General features: G+C 57.1%; 1 protein-coding gene across 1 annotated transcript in view; it reads right to left on the bottom strand.

The window, feature by feature from the left end:
• Window positions 1-325: 325 nt before the first annotated feature.
• Window positions 326-18,761, bottom strand: part of NCS1 (neuronal calcium sensor 1) — a 51,031-nt gene continuing 32,595 nt past the window's right edge. Inside the window, exons 3-8 of the mRNA XM_043566464.1 lie at window positions 16,056-16,194; window positions 14,639-14,717; window positions 12,848-12,936; window positions 12,481-12,558; window positions 10,806-10,923; window positions 326-4,669 (exon numbers count right to left, since the gene is read on the bottom strand). Of these exons, the coding sequence (XP_043422399.1) occupies window positions 10,825-10,923; window positions 12,481-12,558; window positions 12,848-12,936; window positions 14,639-14,717; window positions 16,056-16,194 (484 nt within the window). The 3' untranslated portion in view covers window positions 326-4,669; window positions 10,806-10,824. The remainder of the gene's footprint in view (window positions 4,670-10,805; window positions 10,924-12,480; window positions 12,559-12,847; window positions 12,937-14,638; window positions 14,718-16,055; window positions 16,195-18,761) is intronic.

Below are 18,761 nucleotides of genomic sequence, written 5' to 3'. Positions count from 1 at the left end.
AACAATCTTTAGAGAAACGCTTTAGGGACCCCCAGGAGAGGACATAGGCAGGAATGGACACGCCGGCCGGGGATGAGACGTGGGGTCGGGGCCTACCCTGGGGACGCCTGGGCTTCCCACGACACCCCTTGCAATGCGCTGGTTTAACCGTTACGCCCACGCCTCTCACTTGGCACAGTCTTTGTCTTGGGGAACCTGGGCAGACAACCCCCCGAAGCGAGAGAAAGGGGGTCACGGGGGGGGGGGGGCGGGGGAGGAAGAAGCCTGCGATGAAACGAAAAAAAAAGAACAGAAACAGACGAAGCAACAGGTCCACACAAGGGAGGCAAGGACAAGTCAGGAAGCGTGTTTAATTGGCATGGCACAGAAGACATACATCAGGAGCACGAGAGGAGGCCTGGGCACACTGCGGGGCCCCTGTCCGCCCCGGGGCCTCGCCCCGCCCCCACCGGCACCTCCAGGACAAGGGCCTGCTTCTTCCCCAGAGACAGACACCAGCGGATTCAGACAGGACAGCGGCCCCCAAAAGAGGCCCCGAGGGGGTCGGAAAGGCAAAGAGGCAAACAGAAAGAACACGACCACAGCCAGGAAACGTTGCTTTTGTTTTGTTTTGTTTTTTGGTAAGAGTTGTCCAAATTCCTTTACAAAGTCGCAGGCTCCGGGGAGGGGGGCGGAGGGCGGGGGAGGACGTGACCACTCAGACTGCCCTGCCCCACTGGCCTTCGACCTCTGCAAGGTGACCGCGACGCCCACGCCCACTCCCCACTTCCCCCTTGGCCCTGTGAGGGACAGACACTTGCTCCCATCTGAGGGACAGAGGAACTGAGCGGGAGCCACTTGCCCCGAGCCTCAGAGAAAGCTGGTCACTGAGTCCAACTGGGAGCAGGTGGCTGTCCCCGGAGCCATGGGCCGGGGCCACCATCAAGATGCAGGAAAAACAGAACGGCACAGGCTGTGGGGCGAGGCGAGGCGGATTCTGCGTTTGTCCCAGGCCTGGGCAGTAGACAGGAGCCTGAGCCTAGAGGCCAAGACAGAAGATGGGACCAGCTGTTTATTCAACAAAAGCCTTTTATTCATTCAAAAATCAACCATTGGGTTTATTCCGCAGATATTAAAAAAAGGGGGGAGGGCAAGGCTTCCCATCACGGCGCCCTTATGCTCATTAACTTGCTAGCCCTGGGGGAGACCTAGAAGAGGGGCACCTCGGACACACACTGCCAGTCACGGGAGGTTGGGGCCCAGGGCACCTCCCGCTGTCCCCCCTCCAATCTCCGGTTGGGCCTGACGGGGTCCTCACACGCCTTTGCAGCTCCCGGCCACCAGGGGGCGCGCCCGCGTTCCCTCGGACCCCGGAGGCGCCGCGGGGAACCGGGTGGCTTTTCGCTGGGTCCGCAGAGGGACTCTCTCCAGGGAGAGGATGTCTCTCCCGGGGGAGATCTAGGGCACCCCCCCCCTCGCCTGCCTCCCCTCAGAGAAGAGACGCGTTCCCGAAAGCCCAGGTGTCGTCTGGGAAGTTGGCTGTCAAAGTGAAAAGCATCTCGGGGAAAGGAGGACACACGCGTTTGCCTTGACATTGAACGTTGCCTGGTTAAATATCAGGAAGTCTGTCATTCTGGTCAATGCCATCAACAGAGTGGGGAGCGGACACTGTCGGGGAGAGGCCAGGGCCGCTGCTCCTGGGCCAGGGAGCGAGGAGCGAGGAGCGAGGGCCGGCAGAGGGACTGAGAGCCTGGCCTTCGGTGGGTCTGGAATCCCCAGAGAGCAGCATGTGACCCACCTGGGCCTGCGGGGGGGAGGGGGGTGAATCGGTGCCGGGGACAGAGGCCCACAGCTGCTCAGGTTCCATATCTGGAGGCCTGGTGAGAGGAGGGGACACAACTGTCCCTGCCCCGCCACCTCGGGCACAAATGGCCAGTATCCAGCGCCTTGCCCAACAAGAAGGGCGGCCCTTCCCTGCGGCTCTGGGCCGTCTCCGGGACACGGGCCCGAGGTGCGCCCGAGCTACGGGTCCACGGTCCCGCCTGCTAAGGCCAAAAGCCCCACCTGTGGCTCCAAACCAAACGGCCGAAGGGCAAGAATGGAGAAAGGCCTCACAGACACCTGCTCCACAGACACCCGGGAATCGATGCCCATGCCGGAGCTGGCGGGATCCGTCACTCCTGGCACTGGGTGGTCCTGGGCTACGAGTCCCTCACCGAGATGGTGCCTCTAACACTGGGCTGTGCGACTGCTCCTTCCCACTGGGCCAGAGATGCACATCGAGGCTCAGGCAGAAGGCAGGGGAGGAACGCCACGCGGGGAACCACCCCCCCACGCAACCCCAAGCCACCAAGTTCATCCCAACCTGCAAAGTCGCCTGCGAGAGCTGAAGCGCTCCCCGTGCCGGCGCGATCCGGGGGCTTACAGTGGACGCAGAGCGCAGCCCGAGGCTCTGCTGAGCAAGAAAGGAGTCTGGGACGAGCTGAGCAGTCCGGCCAGCGGGAAGGGACACGCAAGGCCCGCCCCAGCAGCGCCGCTCTCTGGCGGAGGGTCTGTCGGCTGAGGGTTAATTGGCAGACGCTCTGGCCTCCCGGGAAAGTGCAAAGTGAGAACCAAGGACAATTCAAAGTGAGAACCGAGGGCCAGCTTTTTCTCTCCCGGGGCTGGGGCAAGCAAGGAAGACGACAGGCTGCTGAGTTCGCCAAGAAGCAGGAATTCGAGACTCAGGCCTGGCCCTAAATAGTCTGGGAGGCTGCTTCTCAGTCCGGGAGCCTTCCCTGGAAGAGGACTGGTTCTGGGCCAAAAAAAAAAAAAGACAGCCCGAGAGTCCAGGAGGGACCGGGAAGAGCTGAAGAGAGAACAAGGTAGGTCATCTGATCCCGCACACAACCACCAGTGGCTTCCATGTCCCTGAAGACTTGTGCCAAGAGACAGGAGAGGGCCGCACACCGTGCCCGTGCCTGCTGGGGCCTGGCAAACAGCCGAAGACCGCAGAATCATAAATGCAAGAAACCCAGGCTCACAATGACACGGCGTCGGTGTGGATACAGGAAACTTCCAGATCGACCAGCCCAAGCCTCCTGGTTCTGCCGCTGGGGTAGCTGGGGCCCAGAGAGGGCAGGGGGCTGCCTGTGATCGCAGAGCAAGGGCCAGCCGCGGGCTCCCGGAGAGGCTCCCTGGCCTCTGGCTTTCCTGGTGGCGGTTCTGGGGCCACCCGGTCTCAGTGGCAGGCAGCGTTACAAGCTTCCTATGAGCACATGTGGGCTGCAGCCCCAAGGGACAGCCACTACCAGACTGGACCGTCTGCGGCCCTTCCCTCCTGCCCTCCCTCCCAGCGTTTAAGCTGAGAGAGGAAAGGGAAGGGGGAGGCCACGTGATCTACGGGACAAGGCAGGCGGGCAGGCAGAAAAGCAAGTGGGAGAGAACTGAAGGCCGCTCTTCAAAACCCACCAGGGAGGGAGAAGGAAACTTTCCTCTGCTCACCGGCTTGCCAAGAGCGTCCTCCCCCGCCGCCTTTCCTTACGCACCCCATCCCACCTTCCGGGCTCCCAGTCCCCAGGCTGCTGCAAGCGCCAAGCAAGAGTGGAGAAACCAAAAGACGTCCCCTGTTTGTCCTCAGAAAAGATGCTCTGGACCCAGAAGAGGAACAGAAGGGGGAGTATGGACAGGAAGCAGAGCAAAGGGGTTCAAGAAGGAGGCATTCGGGCTGGGGGAACAGTGCATTAGCCATTTAAGAAACCCACCCTTCCCCTCTCCAAACATCAAGCACAGTATCTGAAAAAAAAAAAAAAAAAAAAAAAGAAGAAGAGAAAAAGAAAAAAAAGGTTTTTGGCTTCTTGGCCGCTTCAGGCCACCATTCTCTCCGGCGCAGGTGGGCGAGGGCGTGCGCATATAAACGGTAAGCCCCGCATCCCTGGGAACTTTGGACACACGAGGCAGCAGCAACAGTTAACAACCAATAAATAAAAGATATCAATTATATATGTATAAAAAAAAAAACCTCACTTTCCCCACAAAAAGCACAATACTGTTATCACAAAAAAAAAAAAAAAATCATCATCATCATAATTAATCATCCTTGCCACGCAGGTGGTCTGGCTGCTCGAGGATGGGACGACAAATAACGCGAATCGGGCAGGCCCCCCCCAATGCCCCCGAGCACACCGTGGCCGAGGCCGTGACTCCCCGTGGCCTCTCCGGCTGCCGAAGGACAGCCGAGGCGGGAGGCAGTCTTCTCTGAGGTCTACGGCAGCCTTCTCCCCATCTGTCAGTCTGTATCTTCTGGGACAGAAGGTGGTTGTTTTTTTCTTTTTTTTCTTTTTTTTTTTTTTCCCTTTGTCAATGTCTGTTTGAAATAAAAAAAAAAAAAAAAAAAAAAAAAGCACACGCACAGGAGAGCAGGAAGGACCCAGAGGCTGCCCGCGAAGCAGCCGAGGCCTTGGTTTTGCAGAGGGCTGTAGCCTTTTCCGTTTCGTGTCGGTTTCTGGACAAGCAGAGGTTGTTGGCAATTGGAGACAGTGGCTTCAGGCGGCGGTGGGTGCAGGGCAGGGGGGAGGAGAGCCGGGCCCCGCGGCTCCAGGGCAGCCCGGCTGGGTGTAGATGCGGAGAGAGGCTGGGGGAACACAGGAGGGTGGCGTTGGGGGCGGAGGTGGCCTCATGGCACGGGAGGAGGTGAGTGGTTCCCAGGCATCTGGAAGACACAAGGAGGTGAGACAGGTGCGGAGCTGGCTGGCTGCCAGGGACCCACGCCCACGGAGCCGGCAGGGGAGCCAACTGGAGGGCTGGGGGGCATTCCGTCAGAAGTCCTAAAATTCAACGTGCGCACCCTTGGATCACCTGTTTGGCGCTTCGCATGTCTCCTTAAGAAGCAAAGGAGGCGTTTCCCACAGTATCATCTGCGATAGCGACATACAAAGGGAGGGAGCGAGCTAGGGAGCTGGTAGGATAAATGAGGGCGCAGCCCTAGGATCAGATAACTTGCAGCCACGAAGGCCGAGGCGTGGCGTGGCCGACAGGCACAGAAGATGTTCAACAGGCTTCGTCACCGGGGACACACAAATAAACCCCACAATGAGACACCACCCCGCACCCGCCGGGATGGCTATCCTCCACACGCGGGGACGTCACAAGTGTTGGCCAGGGCGTGGAGACGTTAGGACCCTCACCCTTGCTGGTGGCAGTGCAAAAAATGGCACCCAGAAAGTTCAACACAGTTACCGTGGGATCTAGCAGTTTCCCTCCCGGGTAAAAAGGGAACGAGGTCCTGATACCCGCTCCGACAAGGAGCCCCGAAGACGTTTCGCGAAGTGAAAGGTACCGCACGCCAAAAGCCGCGTATTGCACTTATGTGAGAGACTGCGTTCCGATGACACGTCCCAAGTAGGCAAATCCATAGAGGCAGAAGGCAGGCTGAGGCTGCCTGCCGGGGGCTGGGTTGGAGACGGGATGGGGCAAAAGTGCTTAATGGAGATGAAGGTGGGTCTTTGCTTCCTTTCTTTCTTTTGAGAGAGAGAGAGCGAGCACACAAGCGGGGATGGGACAGAGAGAGGGGGAAAAAGAGGATCCCAAGCAGGCTCCACACTGTCAGCACAGAGCCCGACGCGGGGCTCGAACTCACGGACTGTGAGATCATGACCCGAGCCGAAGTCGGATGCCTTAACTGACCGAGCCACCCAGGCGCGCCCGGCGTCGGACTCTCGATCTCAGCTCAGGTCTTGATCTCAGGGTCAAGTCTGAAGCCCCGCGAGGGTATGGAGCCTCCTTTAAATAAATAAAATCAAATGGTTAATTTGGGGGCGCCTGGCTGGCTCAGCCAGTAGAACGTGTGACTCCTGATCTCAGGGTTGTAAGTTCAAGCCCCAGGTTACTTAAAAAAAAAAAAAAAAAAAAAAATCGGGGCGCCTGGGTGGCGCAGTCGGTTAAGCGTCCGACTTCAGCTTAGGTCACGATCTCACGGTCCGCGAGTTTGAGCCCCGTGTCGGGCTCTGGGCTGATGGCTCGGAGCCTGGAGCCTGTTTCCGATTCTGTGTCTCCCTCTCTCTCTGCCCCTCCCCCGTTCATGCTCTGTCTCTCTCTGTCCCAAAAATAAATAAAAAAACGAGAAAAAAAATCTTGAAAAACATTTTTTTAATGCAATGGTTCATTTTATGCCATGCGACTTTCGCCTCAGTATGTTTTTGAAAAAAGCAGCACGGAGGACCGGGCTGCCTGCCACCGTCTGCACGATCCACAGATCCTTCCCGTAACCCTGCTCCACTTAAATCCCAGGTCCCTGTTGCCCCGAACGCACGGGGTAGGCGTCTGATCCAAAAGGGGTCATTTCCCAGATCTGTGTGACATGACCAGAAAGCATCGGCTGGGCTGGGCTAGTCAGCAGCTACGCGGTGGTGACCCGAAGGAGCAGGCAGGCCCCACGGGAGCAGAGTTGGGGTGGCCGCCGGGGTGCAGGTGAAGGGAAGGGTCCTCCCTGTGCCGACCCCGGGGCGCTTGGCTGAGTTTCCGATCCCGTGCCCTGCCTTCTGTGGCCAATCTGCGAACCCTTGCGATCCCCAGCACTGGACCTGCTGCTTCAAACCGCAAACACAATGGAACCCATCAAATGCGTTTAAATCCATAAATCCGTGATTGGTCCCCTCTAAAGGATGTTAGAAACCCATCTGTTTTTGAAAAGCTGGAAGCCAGGAAGAATCGAGTATCTATCCTGCCTTTCCTTTAGAAATGAGGCTGCAGTAACCACACCATCGATGAGGGGCAAGTGTCCCAGCAGAGTAAACAACCGAGCTAACCACAAAGAAGGACGGACAGCTCTGGAACACCACCTACTGAACGAATGAATGAATGCACGCATGCGTGAATGAACGAAGGAACGAAGGGCTCGTCACCAGTGGCTGCCGACGTCACCAGACCTCACGTGATGCCTGGTGGACACACAAAGCCCCCCTCGGGAGGTGCTCTCGTCAAAAGTGGGTCCAAGTGAGTGCCGGGCAAGCCTGCCCATCTAAGTGCCCATTTCCAGGAAGAACAGGAAACTGAAGAACATGTTAAAACGACCCACGGGGGCCCAATCAGCAAACCGCGAGGTAGGAGACTCCACGGAATGTATTTCTCGACAAATAGCAAAGCAAAAGAAAGGGGAGGGGGAGACATTCAAATGAACGTGAGAGACCTATCAGCCAATTACAATAGGTGGAATTCATTCTGATTCTGTTTCCAAGAAACAAAACATTGCGAGGCCACAGGAAATGGGAAGACTAGCTTAGCTGCAGACCGGAGGGTATCAGGGAATTAGTACTGGGTTTTTTTTTTTTTCGCTATTATGGACTCTATATAAAGAAATGTTATCTTGGGGCGCCTGGGGGGCTCAGTCGGTTGAGCGGCCGACTTCGGCTCAGGTCACGATCTCGCGGTTCGTGAGTTCGAGCCCCGCGTCGGGCTCTGTGCTGATGTCTCGGAGCCTGGAGCCCGCTTCGGATTTTGCGTCTCCCTCTCTCTCTGTCCCTTCCCTGCTTACACTCTGTCTCTCTCACTCTCATAAATAAAAAAAACAACAACAACAGAGGTTTTTAAAAAATCCACCTCATGGGGCACCTGGGTGGCTCAGTCAGTTAAGTGTCTGACTCTTGATTTCAGCTCTACTCATGATCTCATAGATTCACGGGTTCGAGTCCCGCATTGGGATCTGTGCTGACGACGCGGAGCCTGCTTGGGATTCTCTCTCTCCGCCCCTCCCCTGCTCACAAGCGCGCACTCTCTCTCTCTCAAAATAAATAAATAAACAACAACAACAAAATCCACCTTAAGATTTCCAACAACCTACGTGTCCCAAGCACAGGCCTAGGTCAAGTATGGCCCAGCCACGCAACAGAATACTATGCAGCTATTAGAAATGATGGCCTCGAACATTTTTACCGATGCGGGAAATATACAGGATCCCCGTTCCTCAGCGGTTCAGTGAATTATATAACAGGAGCTTATCTAACAATTATGATACATCAGGAATCTGTGAATAAATATGAAATGATGGAACACAAGTTGGATATAATTACCATCCAGTAGGTTTGGGGACAAGCCTAAGAAAAGGAGGAAGGCAATTTTCAGGGCGAGCTTATAGGAAGGTTGTGTGAAAAGTCTGTCATGAAAATAAAGTAGCATATTTTCGGCCGCCATGTTGCCGGTGAGGGTAAGATGGGTCCCTCCATAAATGGTGTGAAGGAAAGCCAGTGTAGACACAGCATGAAGTGGATTTTGTGCCAAGTTGGGTAAAATATGTTAAAAATCTCTTTTCTTTGGGGGCGCCTGGGTGGCTCAGTCGGCTGAGCGTCTGACTTTGGCTCAGGTCACAATCTTGCGGTTCATGACTTCAAGCCTCGCGTCGGGCTCTGTGCTGACAGCTCAGAGCCTGGAGCCTGCTTCATATTCTGGGTCTCCCTCTCTCCCTCTCTCTCTGCCCCTCCCCTAGTCACGCTCTGTTTCTCTCTCTCTCTCTCTCTCTCTCTGACTCTCAAGAATAAATAAACATTTAAAAAAATTCTTTTTTTAATTTCTTCTCTTGGGGCACCTGGGTGGCTCAGTCGGTTAAGCGTCTGACTTCGGGCTCAGGTCGTGATCTCATGAGTTCGAGCCCCGTGTCGGGCTCTCTGCTGTTAGCACAGAGCCCACTTCAGGTCCCCTCTCCCTGTCTCCCTGCCCCTCCCTTGCTCTCTCTCTCTCTCAAAAATAAACATAAAAAAAAACTATTAAAAAAGTCTCTTTTCCTAGTGTTAAGTTGCCAAAAGAAAACAGAAACATTCCCTATAAGTTGTTCATTAAAAACAAAAAACAAAAAAACCAACCGCCAACATATGGTTATGAGCTCATTGCTGCTAGGGAAATACAAACCCATATGTGTTCACAGAAAACCGTGAGACGGAAACAATTAGGGTGATTCCAAAATAATCACCTGCTGTAAAGAGACTAATGACGCCATGTGACTTTTTCTGGGGGACAGAAACATCAAGAACCTCTGTGCGGACCGCTTCTTCCACGGCCTGCAGGAGACCAAGCAACATTGTCACGTGACAGCTGCCACGGAGGCCACAGGCGACATTTACCACACAAAGGGAGCCTCTGGGAGGGGCGCCTGGGTGGCTCAGTCGGTTAAGCGGCCGACTTCGGCTCAGGTCACGATCTCGCGGTCCGTGAGTTCGAGCCCCGCGTCGGGCTCTGTGCTGACGGCTCGGAGCCTGGAGCCTGTTTCCGATTCTGTGTCTCCCTCTCTCTCTCTGACCCTCCCCCGTTCATGCTGTCTCTCCCTGTCTCAAAAATAAATAAACGTTAAAAAAAATTTAAAAAAAGAAAAAAAAAAAGGAGCCTCTGGGAGATGTGACAGAGGATCATACGCACCGTGGGATCCAGAGACACACTGGGCTCTTCTGAGATTAGAGAAGGGACTGTGATGATTCCTTTAGAAACCGGTTTGATTACCTATCCCCAGGCCGACCCAGTTACTGAGGATTCAGTTTTTGTGAGCGTTCAATTCTTTTTGAATCACCCCGGACACAAAAACGCGCACAGCGGTTCTATCTGGGGAATACACGAAGGCTTGTAAAAATAAACTTTTTGTAGGCAGGTGTTCTTCAACATATTTTTTTTTTTTTAAGATCTTATTTTTAGGTATACCCAGCGCGAGGCTCAGACTCACGACCCCGAGATCAAAGAGTCACGTGTTCCACCGGACTGAGCCAGCCAGGAGCCCCTCAACCTGTTCTGTGACGTCTCTTCAGTGGAAAAGGATTTCTTGTGTAAAACAGTCACCACCCTCATCACCAGAAAAGCTTCGGAATGGCATAAGCCTCCGGAAGAAAGTTATCAGCAAACCAAATCTGACGATACATCAAAAGGATGAGCACACCTCCGGAAGTGGAGTTTTATTCTGAGAACCCAAGGGTGACTTAGCATTCAAAAACCACGGGGCGCCTGGGTGGCTCAGTCGGTTGAGCGGCCGACTTCGGCTCAGGTCATGGTCTCGAGGTCCGTGGGTTCGAGCCCCGCTTCGGGCTCTGTGCTGACCGCCCAGACAGAGCCCGGAGGCTGCTTTGGATTCTGTCTCATGGACCCCTCCCCTGCTCACGCTCTGTTCTCTCCGTCTCTTAGAAATGAATAAACGTTTAAAAAAAAAGTAAAAAATAATTTAAATAAAATAAAAAATAACTCCTGGCGAACTAGAAAGGGAAACTTTCTAAATCTGATAAAACCTTCCAGCAGAAGACCTATACCAGACATCCTAGTAATAATTACCGGATTAATTCTAAATGAACTAATCTAATAGTCAATTCTTGAAACTTTTCCCCCAAGACCAAGAGTGAGACAGGAATGCTCATCTTCTCTACTCCTAGGGGGCACTGTGCTGCAGGCCCAGCCAGTGCAAGGAAGCAGGGCAAAGAAACAGATGACGGAAAGAAAGCAGGGAAAGAAAGAAAGCCTAGAAAGTCCCAAAGAATCAAAGGCAGACTCTTAGATTTGATAAATGACATTAGCAGGATCATAGACATATGATTAATCTACAAAACCCCTGTGAATTTCAGGGCGCCTGGGTGGTTCAGTCGGTTGAGCGTTTGACTCTTGATTTTGGCTCGGGCCATGATCCCAGGGTCGTGGGATCGAGCCCCGCGTCGGGCTCCGCACTCAGCATGGTGCCTGCCTGGGATTCTGTCTACGACGCATAACAGAGAAGAGGCAGAGAGAAGAGGAAGGAGAGAATAAGGAAGAAAAAGGGAGACAGTTCTCTTCCAGAACGGAGGTGTCCTGCCCCACCCCCCACCCCCGGCCCCAGGTCCCCCTCCACTCACCCCGGCTCTGGGCCGTGGACTATACCAGCCCGTCATAGAGGGACAGCGCCTGCACGATGGAGGGGTCTGCCTTGGATCCCTCCTGGAACTCCTGTAGGGTCAGCTTCCCGTCGGCGTTCTGCAAGCAGAGAGAGAAAGACAGACAGCTAAAGGTGGAGGGACGACCAGCCTCTTAGGAGAGGGGCCTCTGGGCCGGACCCCGAACATCCCCTCCCCAAGCCCGGCCCGGGACTGGCCGAGAGACAGCTTCGAAACAAAGTCAGGTCAGGAGGGAGGCGGTGTCGCTCACTAGGTAAGAGGGCTCGGGCATCAGACAGACCTGGGCGCTTGCCGGCGGGGTGACCTTGGGCACGTGTTCCACCTCCCCGGGCCCCGGTTTCCTCACCTGGGCACGAGAGGTAACTACTACGTGGCTTCCTCAGGGCACCTGGGTGACGGCTCTGGGAGCCCAAGATGTGCAAAGTGCTCAGCAGCCTTCGAGCGCCCCTAACTCCATACCTGCTATCACGGCCATTAAATCCCGTAAATGGCAGTTAATTCCAAAGGGCTGAGAGCCGAATGCATTTCTCTGGAGTCACTCTCGCAAGGGCATTTAAACGACTCCCAGAGGGGCGCCTGGGCGGCTGTCAGTTGAGCATCTGAACTCAGCTCAGGTCACGGTCTCGGAGATCTGTGAGTCTGAGACCCACACGGGGGTCTGTGCTGACAATGCAGAGCCCGCTTTGGATCCTCTGTCTCCCTCTCTCTCTGCCCCTCCCCCTGCTCACGCGCCCTCTCTCTCTCTCTCTCTCTCTCTCTCTCTCTCTCTCTCTCTCTCTCCCTTTCTCTCTCTAAAATAAACATTAAAAAAATAAAGGGGCACCTGAGTGGCTCAGTCGGTTGACCGACTGACTTCGGCTCAGGTCATGATCTCACGGCCCGTGAGTTCGAGCCCCGCGTCGGGCTCTGTGCTGACAGCTCGGAGCCTGGAGCTGCTTTGGATTCTGGGTCTCCCTCTCTCTTTGCCCCTCCCCCACTCACACTCTCTCTCTGTCTCCGAGGTAAATAAAAAAAATAATAAAAAAGTAAAATAAAATAAAATAGTATTTTGATGGCTATATTCCCAAATCATTCCCTTCCTTTTCAACCCCATGGATTTGATTGGATCCACTGAAAATCCTTATTCTCAGATGCCCACAGACATCTCCAATATGTCAGAGGGGCCCATGGCAAGAAGTAAAAAAGGTTAAGAATCTTAGTGGAGGCTGGGGCGCCCGGGCGACTCAAGTCCGTTAAGCGCCCGACTTTGGCTCAGGCCACCATCGCACGGTCTGTGAGTTCAAGCCCCGAATTGGGCTCTCCGCACTCAGAGCAGAGCCCATTTCGGATCCTGTGTCTCCCTTTCTCTCTGCCCCTCTCCTGTCTGTGCTCTCTCTCTCTCTTTCTCTCTCTGCCAAAAATAAATAAACTTAAAAAACAAACAAAAACAAAGCTGCCCCTCTCTTAATTGAGAGAAGAAAAAGTGTCAGGGAAACTTATTTAACACTCTGGGCATCTGATGGGGACAGCAGGCGACCAGCGGATATCTCAGCAGGCCAAGCCACTGCCCTGAACATCCGTGCATTTATAAGGGTCTCCACTGCCGGCCCACGCCTTACCCGGCCGAGGACCAGTCTCCCCCCCACCCCGGGCTCACCTTGTCCATCATGGCGAAGATCCGGTCCACCCTCTTCTCGGGGGTGTTCTCCTCCTCAGGGAGTTCCACGGTGTTCCCCTGCCAGGGAGCGACAAGGTGGGCGGTGGGTTCCCGGCCAGAAACCTGCCTCCCAGATCTGGGCTGCTTCTAGATGCCGACTGCTCCCCCTCCCCACACCTCTACCCTCTCTGCAGTCCGGCTCTAGAACACTCGGCCCCCTCCGGCCCCACTGCGGCGGTGGCCCCTGCCCGCCACCCCTCCCCTGGCCAACTCTCACCCCGGGCAGGAGAGCGGCTGTGCGGCCAGGCCCTGTCCCTACATGTGACGGCCCTCCTGCCACTCCCACCCCATCGGGCCCAGGCCTCACCACCATCTGGTAAATAGCGTCCACGATGTCTAGCATCTCGTTCCTGGTGATGTAGCCATCGTTATCCAGATCATAGAGCTTGAAGGCCCCTGGGAGCAAGCAGCCGGGGCGGGGTCACCCTGGAGCAGGGCAGGCTGGGCCACGCCCCTTCCCCCTGCCCCTCAGCACACAGGGGAGACCAAGGGCCCCAAGACTCATCGGCCACGAGGATTCACATCAGGACAAACGGATGGACGGACAGACACACGCACACTGACATACACACCATTTCAACTAGGGTTTAAGAACAAAAAAGAAACCAGGGGCGCCTGGGTGGCTCAGCCGGCTAAGCTTCTGACTTCCGCTCAGGCCACAATTAAATGGTTCCGTGAGTGAGTTCAAGCCCCACATCAGGCTCTCTGCTGTCAGCGCCGAGCCCTCTTCGGATCTTCTGTCTCCCGTTCTCTGCCCCTCCCCTGCTTGTTCTCTATCTTTCTCTTTCAAATAAATAAATAAACTAAAAAAAAAAGAAAAAAAAAAAAAGAAGGAAAGAAAGAAACCAAAAGTAGAAAGGAAGGGGGCTCTGGGTCTGCCAGAGTGGAGGCTGAGGCCGGGGCGGAGTGGGGTAGGGACCAGGAGGACCCCCTAATGACGCGCCCTCCTCTCCACCCACGGCCCATCCACAATCATGCAGCTTCCTGCTATGGTTGACTCAGAAAATCAAATAATACCCCCAGGATGGGGGCGGGGTATAGCTTTTACATGAATAAAATCCTCCTTTATTCCTAAAAAAAAAAAAAAAAAAGAGAAAGAAACTGCAGGCATTTCTTGTTACCAACGCAACGCAGTGTCAAGGTCCAGGAGAGCAGGGAGTTCTGGCTCAGCTGTTCCCATCCTCTCTCCAGACTCCCTTTTGCACCCCGTGTTCCAGCTTGGAACTCTCTCCCCCCTGGGGCCTCGGACATGCTCTTCCCCTGCCTGCAACCCTCTCCCCTCCTCCCACCCCGGCCAGCTCTCCCCTGGCCCCAGCTCAGCCCCTGATCTTTTTTAAAAAAATTTTTAATGTTTATTTCTTTTGGAGAGAGAGAGAGAGAGAGAGAGACAGAGCATGAGCGGGGGAGGGGCAGAGAGAGAGGGAGACACAGAATCCCAAGCAGGCTCCAGGCTCCGAGCTGTCAGCACAGAGCCCCACGTGGGGCTCGAACTCACAGACCACGAGATCGTGACCCGAGCCGAAGTCGGCCGCTTCACCGACTGAGCCACCCAGGCGTCCCTCAGCCCCTGACTCTTAACAGTTCCTCTCCTGTCGGCTCACCCACTCCTTCCTGCCTCAGCTGCAGTTTTATGGGATTTTTAAAAATAAAGTCCCCATGCCAGACTGACACTGGTGAGAGCAGGTGCCTGCCTATCGGATTCCCCCGTGGAGTCCCCGCCTCCTGGCCCACACACATGGCCGTGTTGGGCTGGTATCTGTTGGGTGAATGGGTGAATGAAGTGAATAAGTGAGACCAGTCGTCAAAACAGTGAATTCCCAAGGGGTGCGGCCAGCGCTGGCATCGGGCCTTTTAACTCGACGCTAAGCTGCCCGTGGCCCGTGTCTGCACCTGTTGCCTGCCCCGTCTGTCCACCGTGCCTCGCTAAGCCACGTTCCTCCTACACGGCCACCTTCAGGAAAGTTCCCTTGACCTGGAAAGGCAGGACATCTGTGCCGCTCTCTCAGCCCTGGACAGACGGCCTGGCCCGCTTCTTTGGCTTCCCTCCAGCCTGGGACCAGCCAGTGTGCGCCTGACGGAACCCGGGGACAGGACTTACACCGCAGCTTCTCGTCCAGGGTGCCCCTCGAGGTCACCGACAGTGCCTGGATGAACTCGGAGAATTCAATCCGCCCGTCCTGACAGGAGAGAGGGGTGGGGCGGCCGCAGTCAGCACCGGGTCACCCGTCAGGCTTGACCTCGGGCGCCTGATGGGCAGTGGCAGGTACCAAATACCCCACGGCTAAGGGACACCCAAACGGGGAGGGTGGGGGAGAAGGGACAAGGGATGCGGGGAGCGGGGGACGATTACAGATGGGTCAGGTCAGGTAGGAAGGACAGAAGAAGGACTGAGGCTCAAGGCAGAGCCCAACCCCACATGTGATGGGAGAAAGAGCCAGAGTCATCACTAACACACACACACACACACACACACACCCTCTCTGGGCAAGAGTCTGGAAACCCCTTCTCGCTTCAAACTACAGGCTCAGAGGCTTCTGAGGAGCGCAGGGCCCTCAACTGTTTAATCCTGTTTGTTTTGCCAATAGGGAAACTGAGGCCCGGAGAGGGCAGAGCTCTTCCCAGGGCCAAGCAGTGTGACTGTCAGCCTGAGGGCACCTGGGGGAGAAAGCCAGGGCACGACAGAACGGAAACCATCCGAGGGCCCGAGGTCCAGAGTGTGAAATCGAGTTCCGGTAAGTGCCCCATGAACAGGAGGGAGCCTGGAAAAATGCAGGCGTGGGCCAGGGTGCCGAGGACGGCGGGCGCCCCACAGCGGATACGCCACAGGTCAGCACGGCCATCGCCGGGAGGGGACACACGCTCCCGGCACAGAGAAGCCTTGAAAACATGACGCTCCGCGAAAGGAGCCAGGCACAAAAGATCCCACGCTGTATGCTGCTCAGAGCCTCAGTTTCCCCATCTGCAAAACGGGGGTATTCAAAGGACGTGCCCCAGAGGTGCTTGGTTGTAAAACCTCACTCAAAACGATCCACGGGAAAAGCTGAGCACGCGGTAAACATTCAGTAAGTGTCCGCTGCGGCTCTAAATCCTGCTACGGTCCCTGCAGGGATCTGCATTTTCGGCTCGCGTGAGCAAGGGCAAGGCGTGCGTGCGTGTGCGTGTGCGTCTGTGTGTACGTGCGCGCGTGCGCGGTACGGGCGTGCGTACCCGTCTCCGTGCGGCGCAGGTGGAAGTGCGTGTGCCCGGGACACGCGCGCGCATTGGTGTGCATGTGCGTGCGTCAGCGCGTTTGTGTGTGTGTGCGCGCGCGTGTGCACACGTATGTGTGTTCCTCCTCCAGAAGGGAACATCGGCAGCGGAGTGTGGGTGTGGAGACGCTGCGGGTGCCTGCGGGAACCGAGCGGGGTGGGGGGGGGGGAGGGGGGGAGAGGAGGGGAGGGGAGGGGGAAGAGGAGGAGGGGAAGCTGAGCACCCCTCCCCCCCCCCAGCGCAGGCCCGGTCAATCTCCGGCTCACCTTGTTTTCATCAAAGACGTTGAAAACAAACGTAGCAAACTTGGTGGGATCTCCGAATGGGAAGAATTGCTTGTAGATTTTCTGGAAGCCTGCGGCATCCAGCTGCCCGCTGGGGCAGTCCTTGATGAAGCCTTTGTACCTGGAGGCGGCAGACGGGGCGAGAGAGGGTCAAAGAGGCGCCAGCATCACCCACCCACCTGCCAGCGTCCCCGGAAGGCTGTGAATGCTGTTCAGGGAGACAGTGCCACGTGGGGGGGGGGGGGGGCGCACAGGCCTGGACACTGCGCAGCACAGGCTCATCCCCCCTCTGCCTCTGGCTAGCTGCGTGACCTGGGACGGGTGACGGCACCTCTCTGAGCCTCGTCCGTACCAGGGGGATAAGAGTCGCCGTGAGAATTAACCTGCACACCGTGCACAGAGCACCTGCCACCCCCCTACCCCCGCAGCCCTGCACTCCACACAGCGGGGCTGAAACAAAACTCACCCGAACGAGCTCCCCTAAAGTCACGCTCTTACACCGGGGCACCCCTGCCTCCCCACCGTCTCCGCTGAGCCCCTCCTGGCACCACAGAGCGGGGGCAGGCTGGCGGTGCCGGTGGTACCGCTGGTGGGCAGAGCCACCATATGGGGCCAGCAGCTGGCTCCTCCCACATGCTTGCACCCCGCCCCCCATTACGCACACCCCCTCTCCCCCACGTCTGTTCCCGGGGATCCGTGCTAAGAGACACAGGAGCGGGGCAGCAAGCTCAGAGGGCACCCTGGTTTGTTCCCCCGCTGTATTCCCAGCGCCCGGCCCAGGATTCTGCAGCTAAGCAGCCAGCAGACCGCCGCACGGCTCTGGAGCCCAAACCCCGGCTTTGCCATTTGCTGGCTGTGCAACCGTGGCCAAGTGTCTTTACCCCCCTGAGCCTCAGTCTCCTCGTCCCTAAAAAGGGACGGCTGCCACGTCTGTCTTGTCGGCCTCAGATGAGAGGATGACGTAGCATCCTTAACATAGGGCTGGGCACAAAAAAAGCCATCAGTAGCATGATCTTTTGTATTATGAACTCAGACGGGCTGTCGTAAACCAGTTGGTGAGTCGGCGCCTGGGTGTAGCTTAGCAACGCAGCTGGAGGAGGATTCCTTGGAGGAGGAAGATTCCTAGCACCAAGGGAAGCCAGCAGGGCATCAGCTATTCTCTGTTCCCAGCCCTTACCTCGCTGGGCCACTCTCTGCAAACCCACTCTCCCGGAACGCCCACGACGGCCAGCGAGCGAGCCTGCGAGGAAGCCCATTTGGGGGATGAGGAAGCTGAGGCTCCGGAGGGGCCGACTTGCACGTCCTCGCAACCCAGACCGGGGCTGAGGCCAGTTGCTCCGAGCCACGGGGTCGCCGAGACTCCCACCTGCCCCACTGCTCCATCCTGAGACCCTTGTGAAGGCGCCCTTCTCCCCTCATGTCTAGGGAGAGGACTCCGGGCACCCTGTGCCCGGCCCTGGGAAGTGGCGCCGTGGCGGGGGCCCATTCATAGAGGTCGCAGGTGGAGAGGCCGCTGCCCTCCCACCCACAGGGCACAATCTGAGGGGCCTGGGTGGGTGCTGCACATACAAGGACCTAAAGGGACCCACAGGACACTCGGGGATCGTCAGCCTGCACGACGGATGCCAGATGTTAACAGGATGGGGGTTGCTGGGTGAGGGGGAGGCGGGTAGATGGAACGGGGGAGGGGGGTCGGGCCAGGGTGGACGCCCACAGCCAGCGGGAGGCCGTGAAGGAGGCCAGGCCTCCGCGCCCCTCCCCATCTCCCACCCGACACCTGCAGGGAGCAGAGGCCCAGGGAGGCCAGGTCCCTGCTCAGGAATGGGACGGCTGCCCCATCTCGCCCTCTGCCCCATGCTGGGCGCTGAGCTCAGCCTTCAGCGGCCGTTCCTCCCTCAGTCACCACCCCAGCCCTGCGCGGTGGGTTCAGCGATGCGGGGTTCACCGATGAAGGCGCGGAGGCAAGAGGTCGGGTGCCCCTCCCACCGCAGGTACCAGGAAGGGACCCGGCCTCCCGCAGGACCCTCCCCTAAAGCCTCCTCCCCAGCTGCGTGCTCTGGGCCCCAACTTCATACCCGGGCAGGACGCACGGCCAGGGAGAAGGGGCGTTTTAGGGACAAGACCTGATCCGTGACTCCAGGCCTCCTGGCCAAGACAGGTCCCTGGGCAGGAGGAGGGGACGGGCCTGGTGCCCGTCTGGGGGCCGTGCGGGGGCACGCTCCAGCCACCAGATCACTCAGGGGCGGGATGGGGGCCCCCCCGCAGGCTTCTCACTGCCCCACGATGGATGTGTGGTATTTAAGTGATCCTGAAAGCCTGTTAAAAACAATGGAGAGAAGACAAAAGCCGCTCCTAGAGGGTCCCTGCGGGTGGCTCCTGAGTGGGGGGGGGCGGTTTGCTTGGCTGCAGGAACCCCCAGCGCTGAGAGCAGCTGCAGTGGGGGCCCTGCAGTGATAGCTGGGGGCAGGCGGGGACGCGGGGAGGCCAGCCTCCGTGGGGAGCCTTTCTGGGGTAGGGGGACCGTCCAGGTACCCCTGCAGAGGGCCCCAGGAAGCCCATCCCCAGGAAGCAACCCCGGGCCCAGCCTCCTCTTGCCAACCACCTCCATATTCCACACCCAGCCACACTTTCTAGAACGTGCCATACTATCTCCGGCCTCCAGGCCTTGGTACCCATAGGCCCCTCTGG

This window comes from Prionailurus bengalensis, chromosome D4 (assembly GCF_016509475.1).
Source record: "Prionailurus bengalensis isolate Pbe53 chromosome D4, Fcat_Pben_1.1_paternal_pri, whole genome shotgun sequence".
In the NCBI taxonomy this organism is placed as follows: domain Eukaryota; kingdom Metazoa; phylum Chordata; class Mammalia; order Carnivora; family Felidae; genus Prionailurus; species Prionailurus bengalensis.
This window is presented reverse-complemented; position numbering and strand designations above follow the sequence as displayed.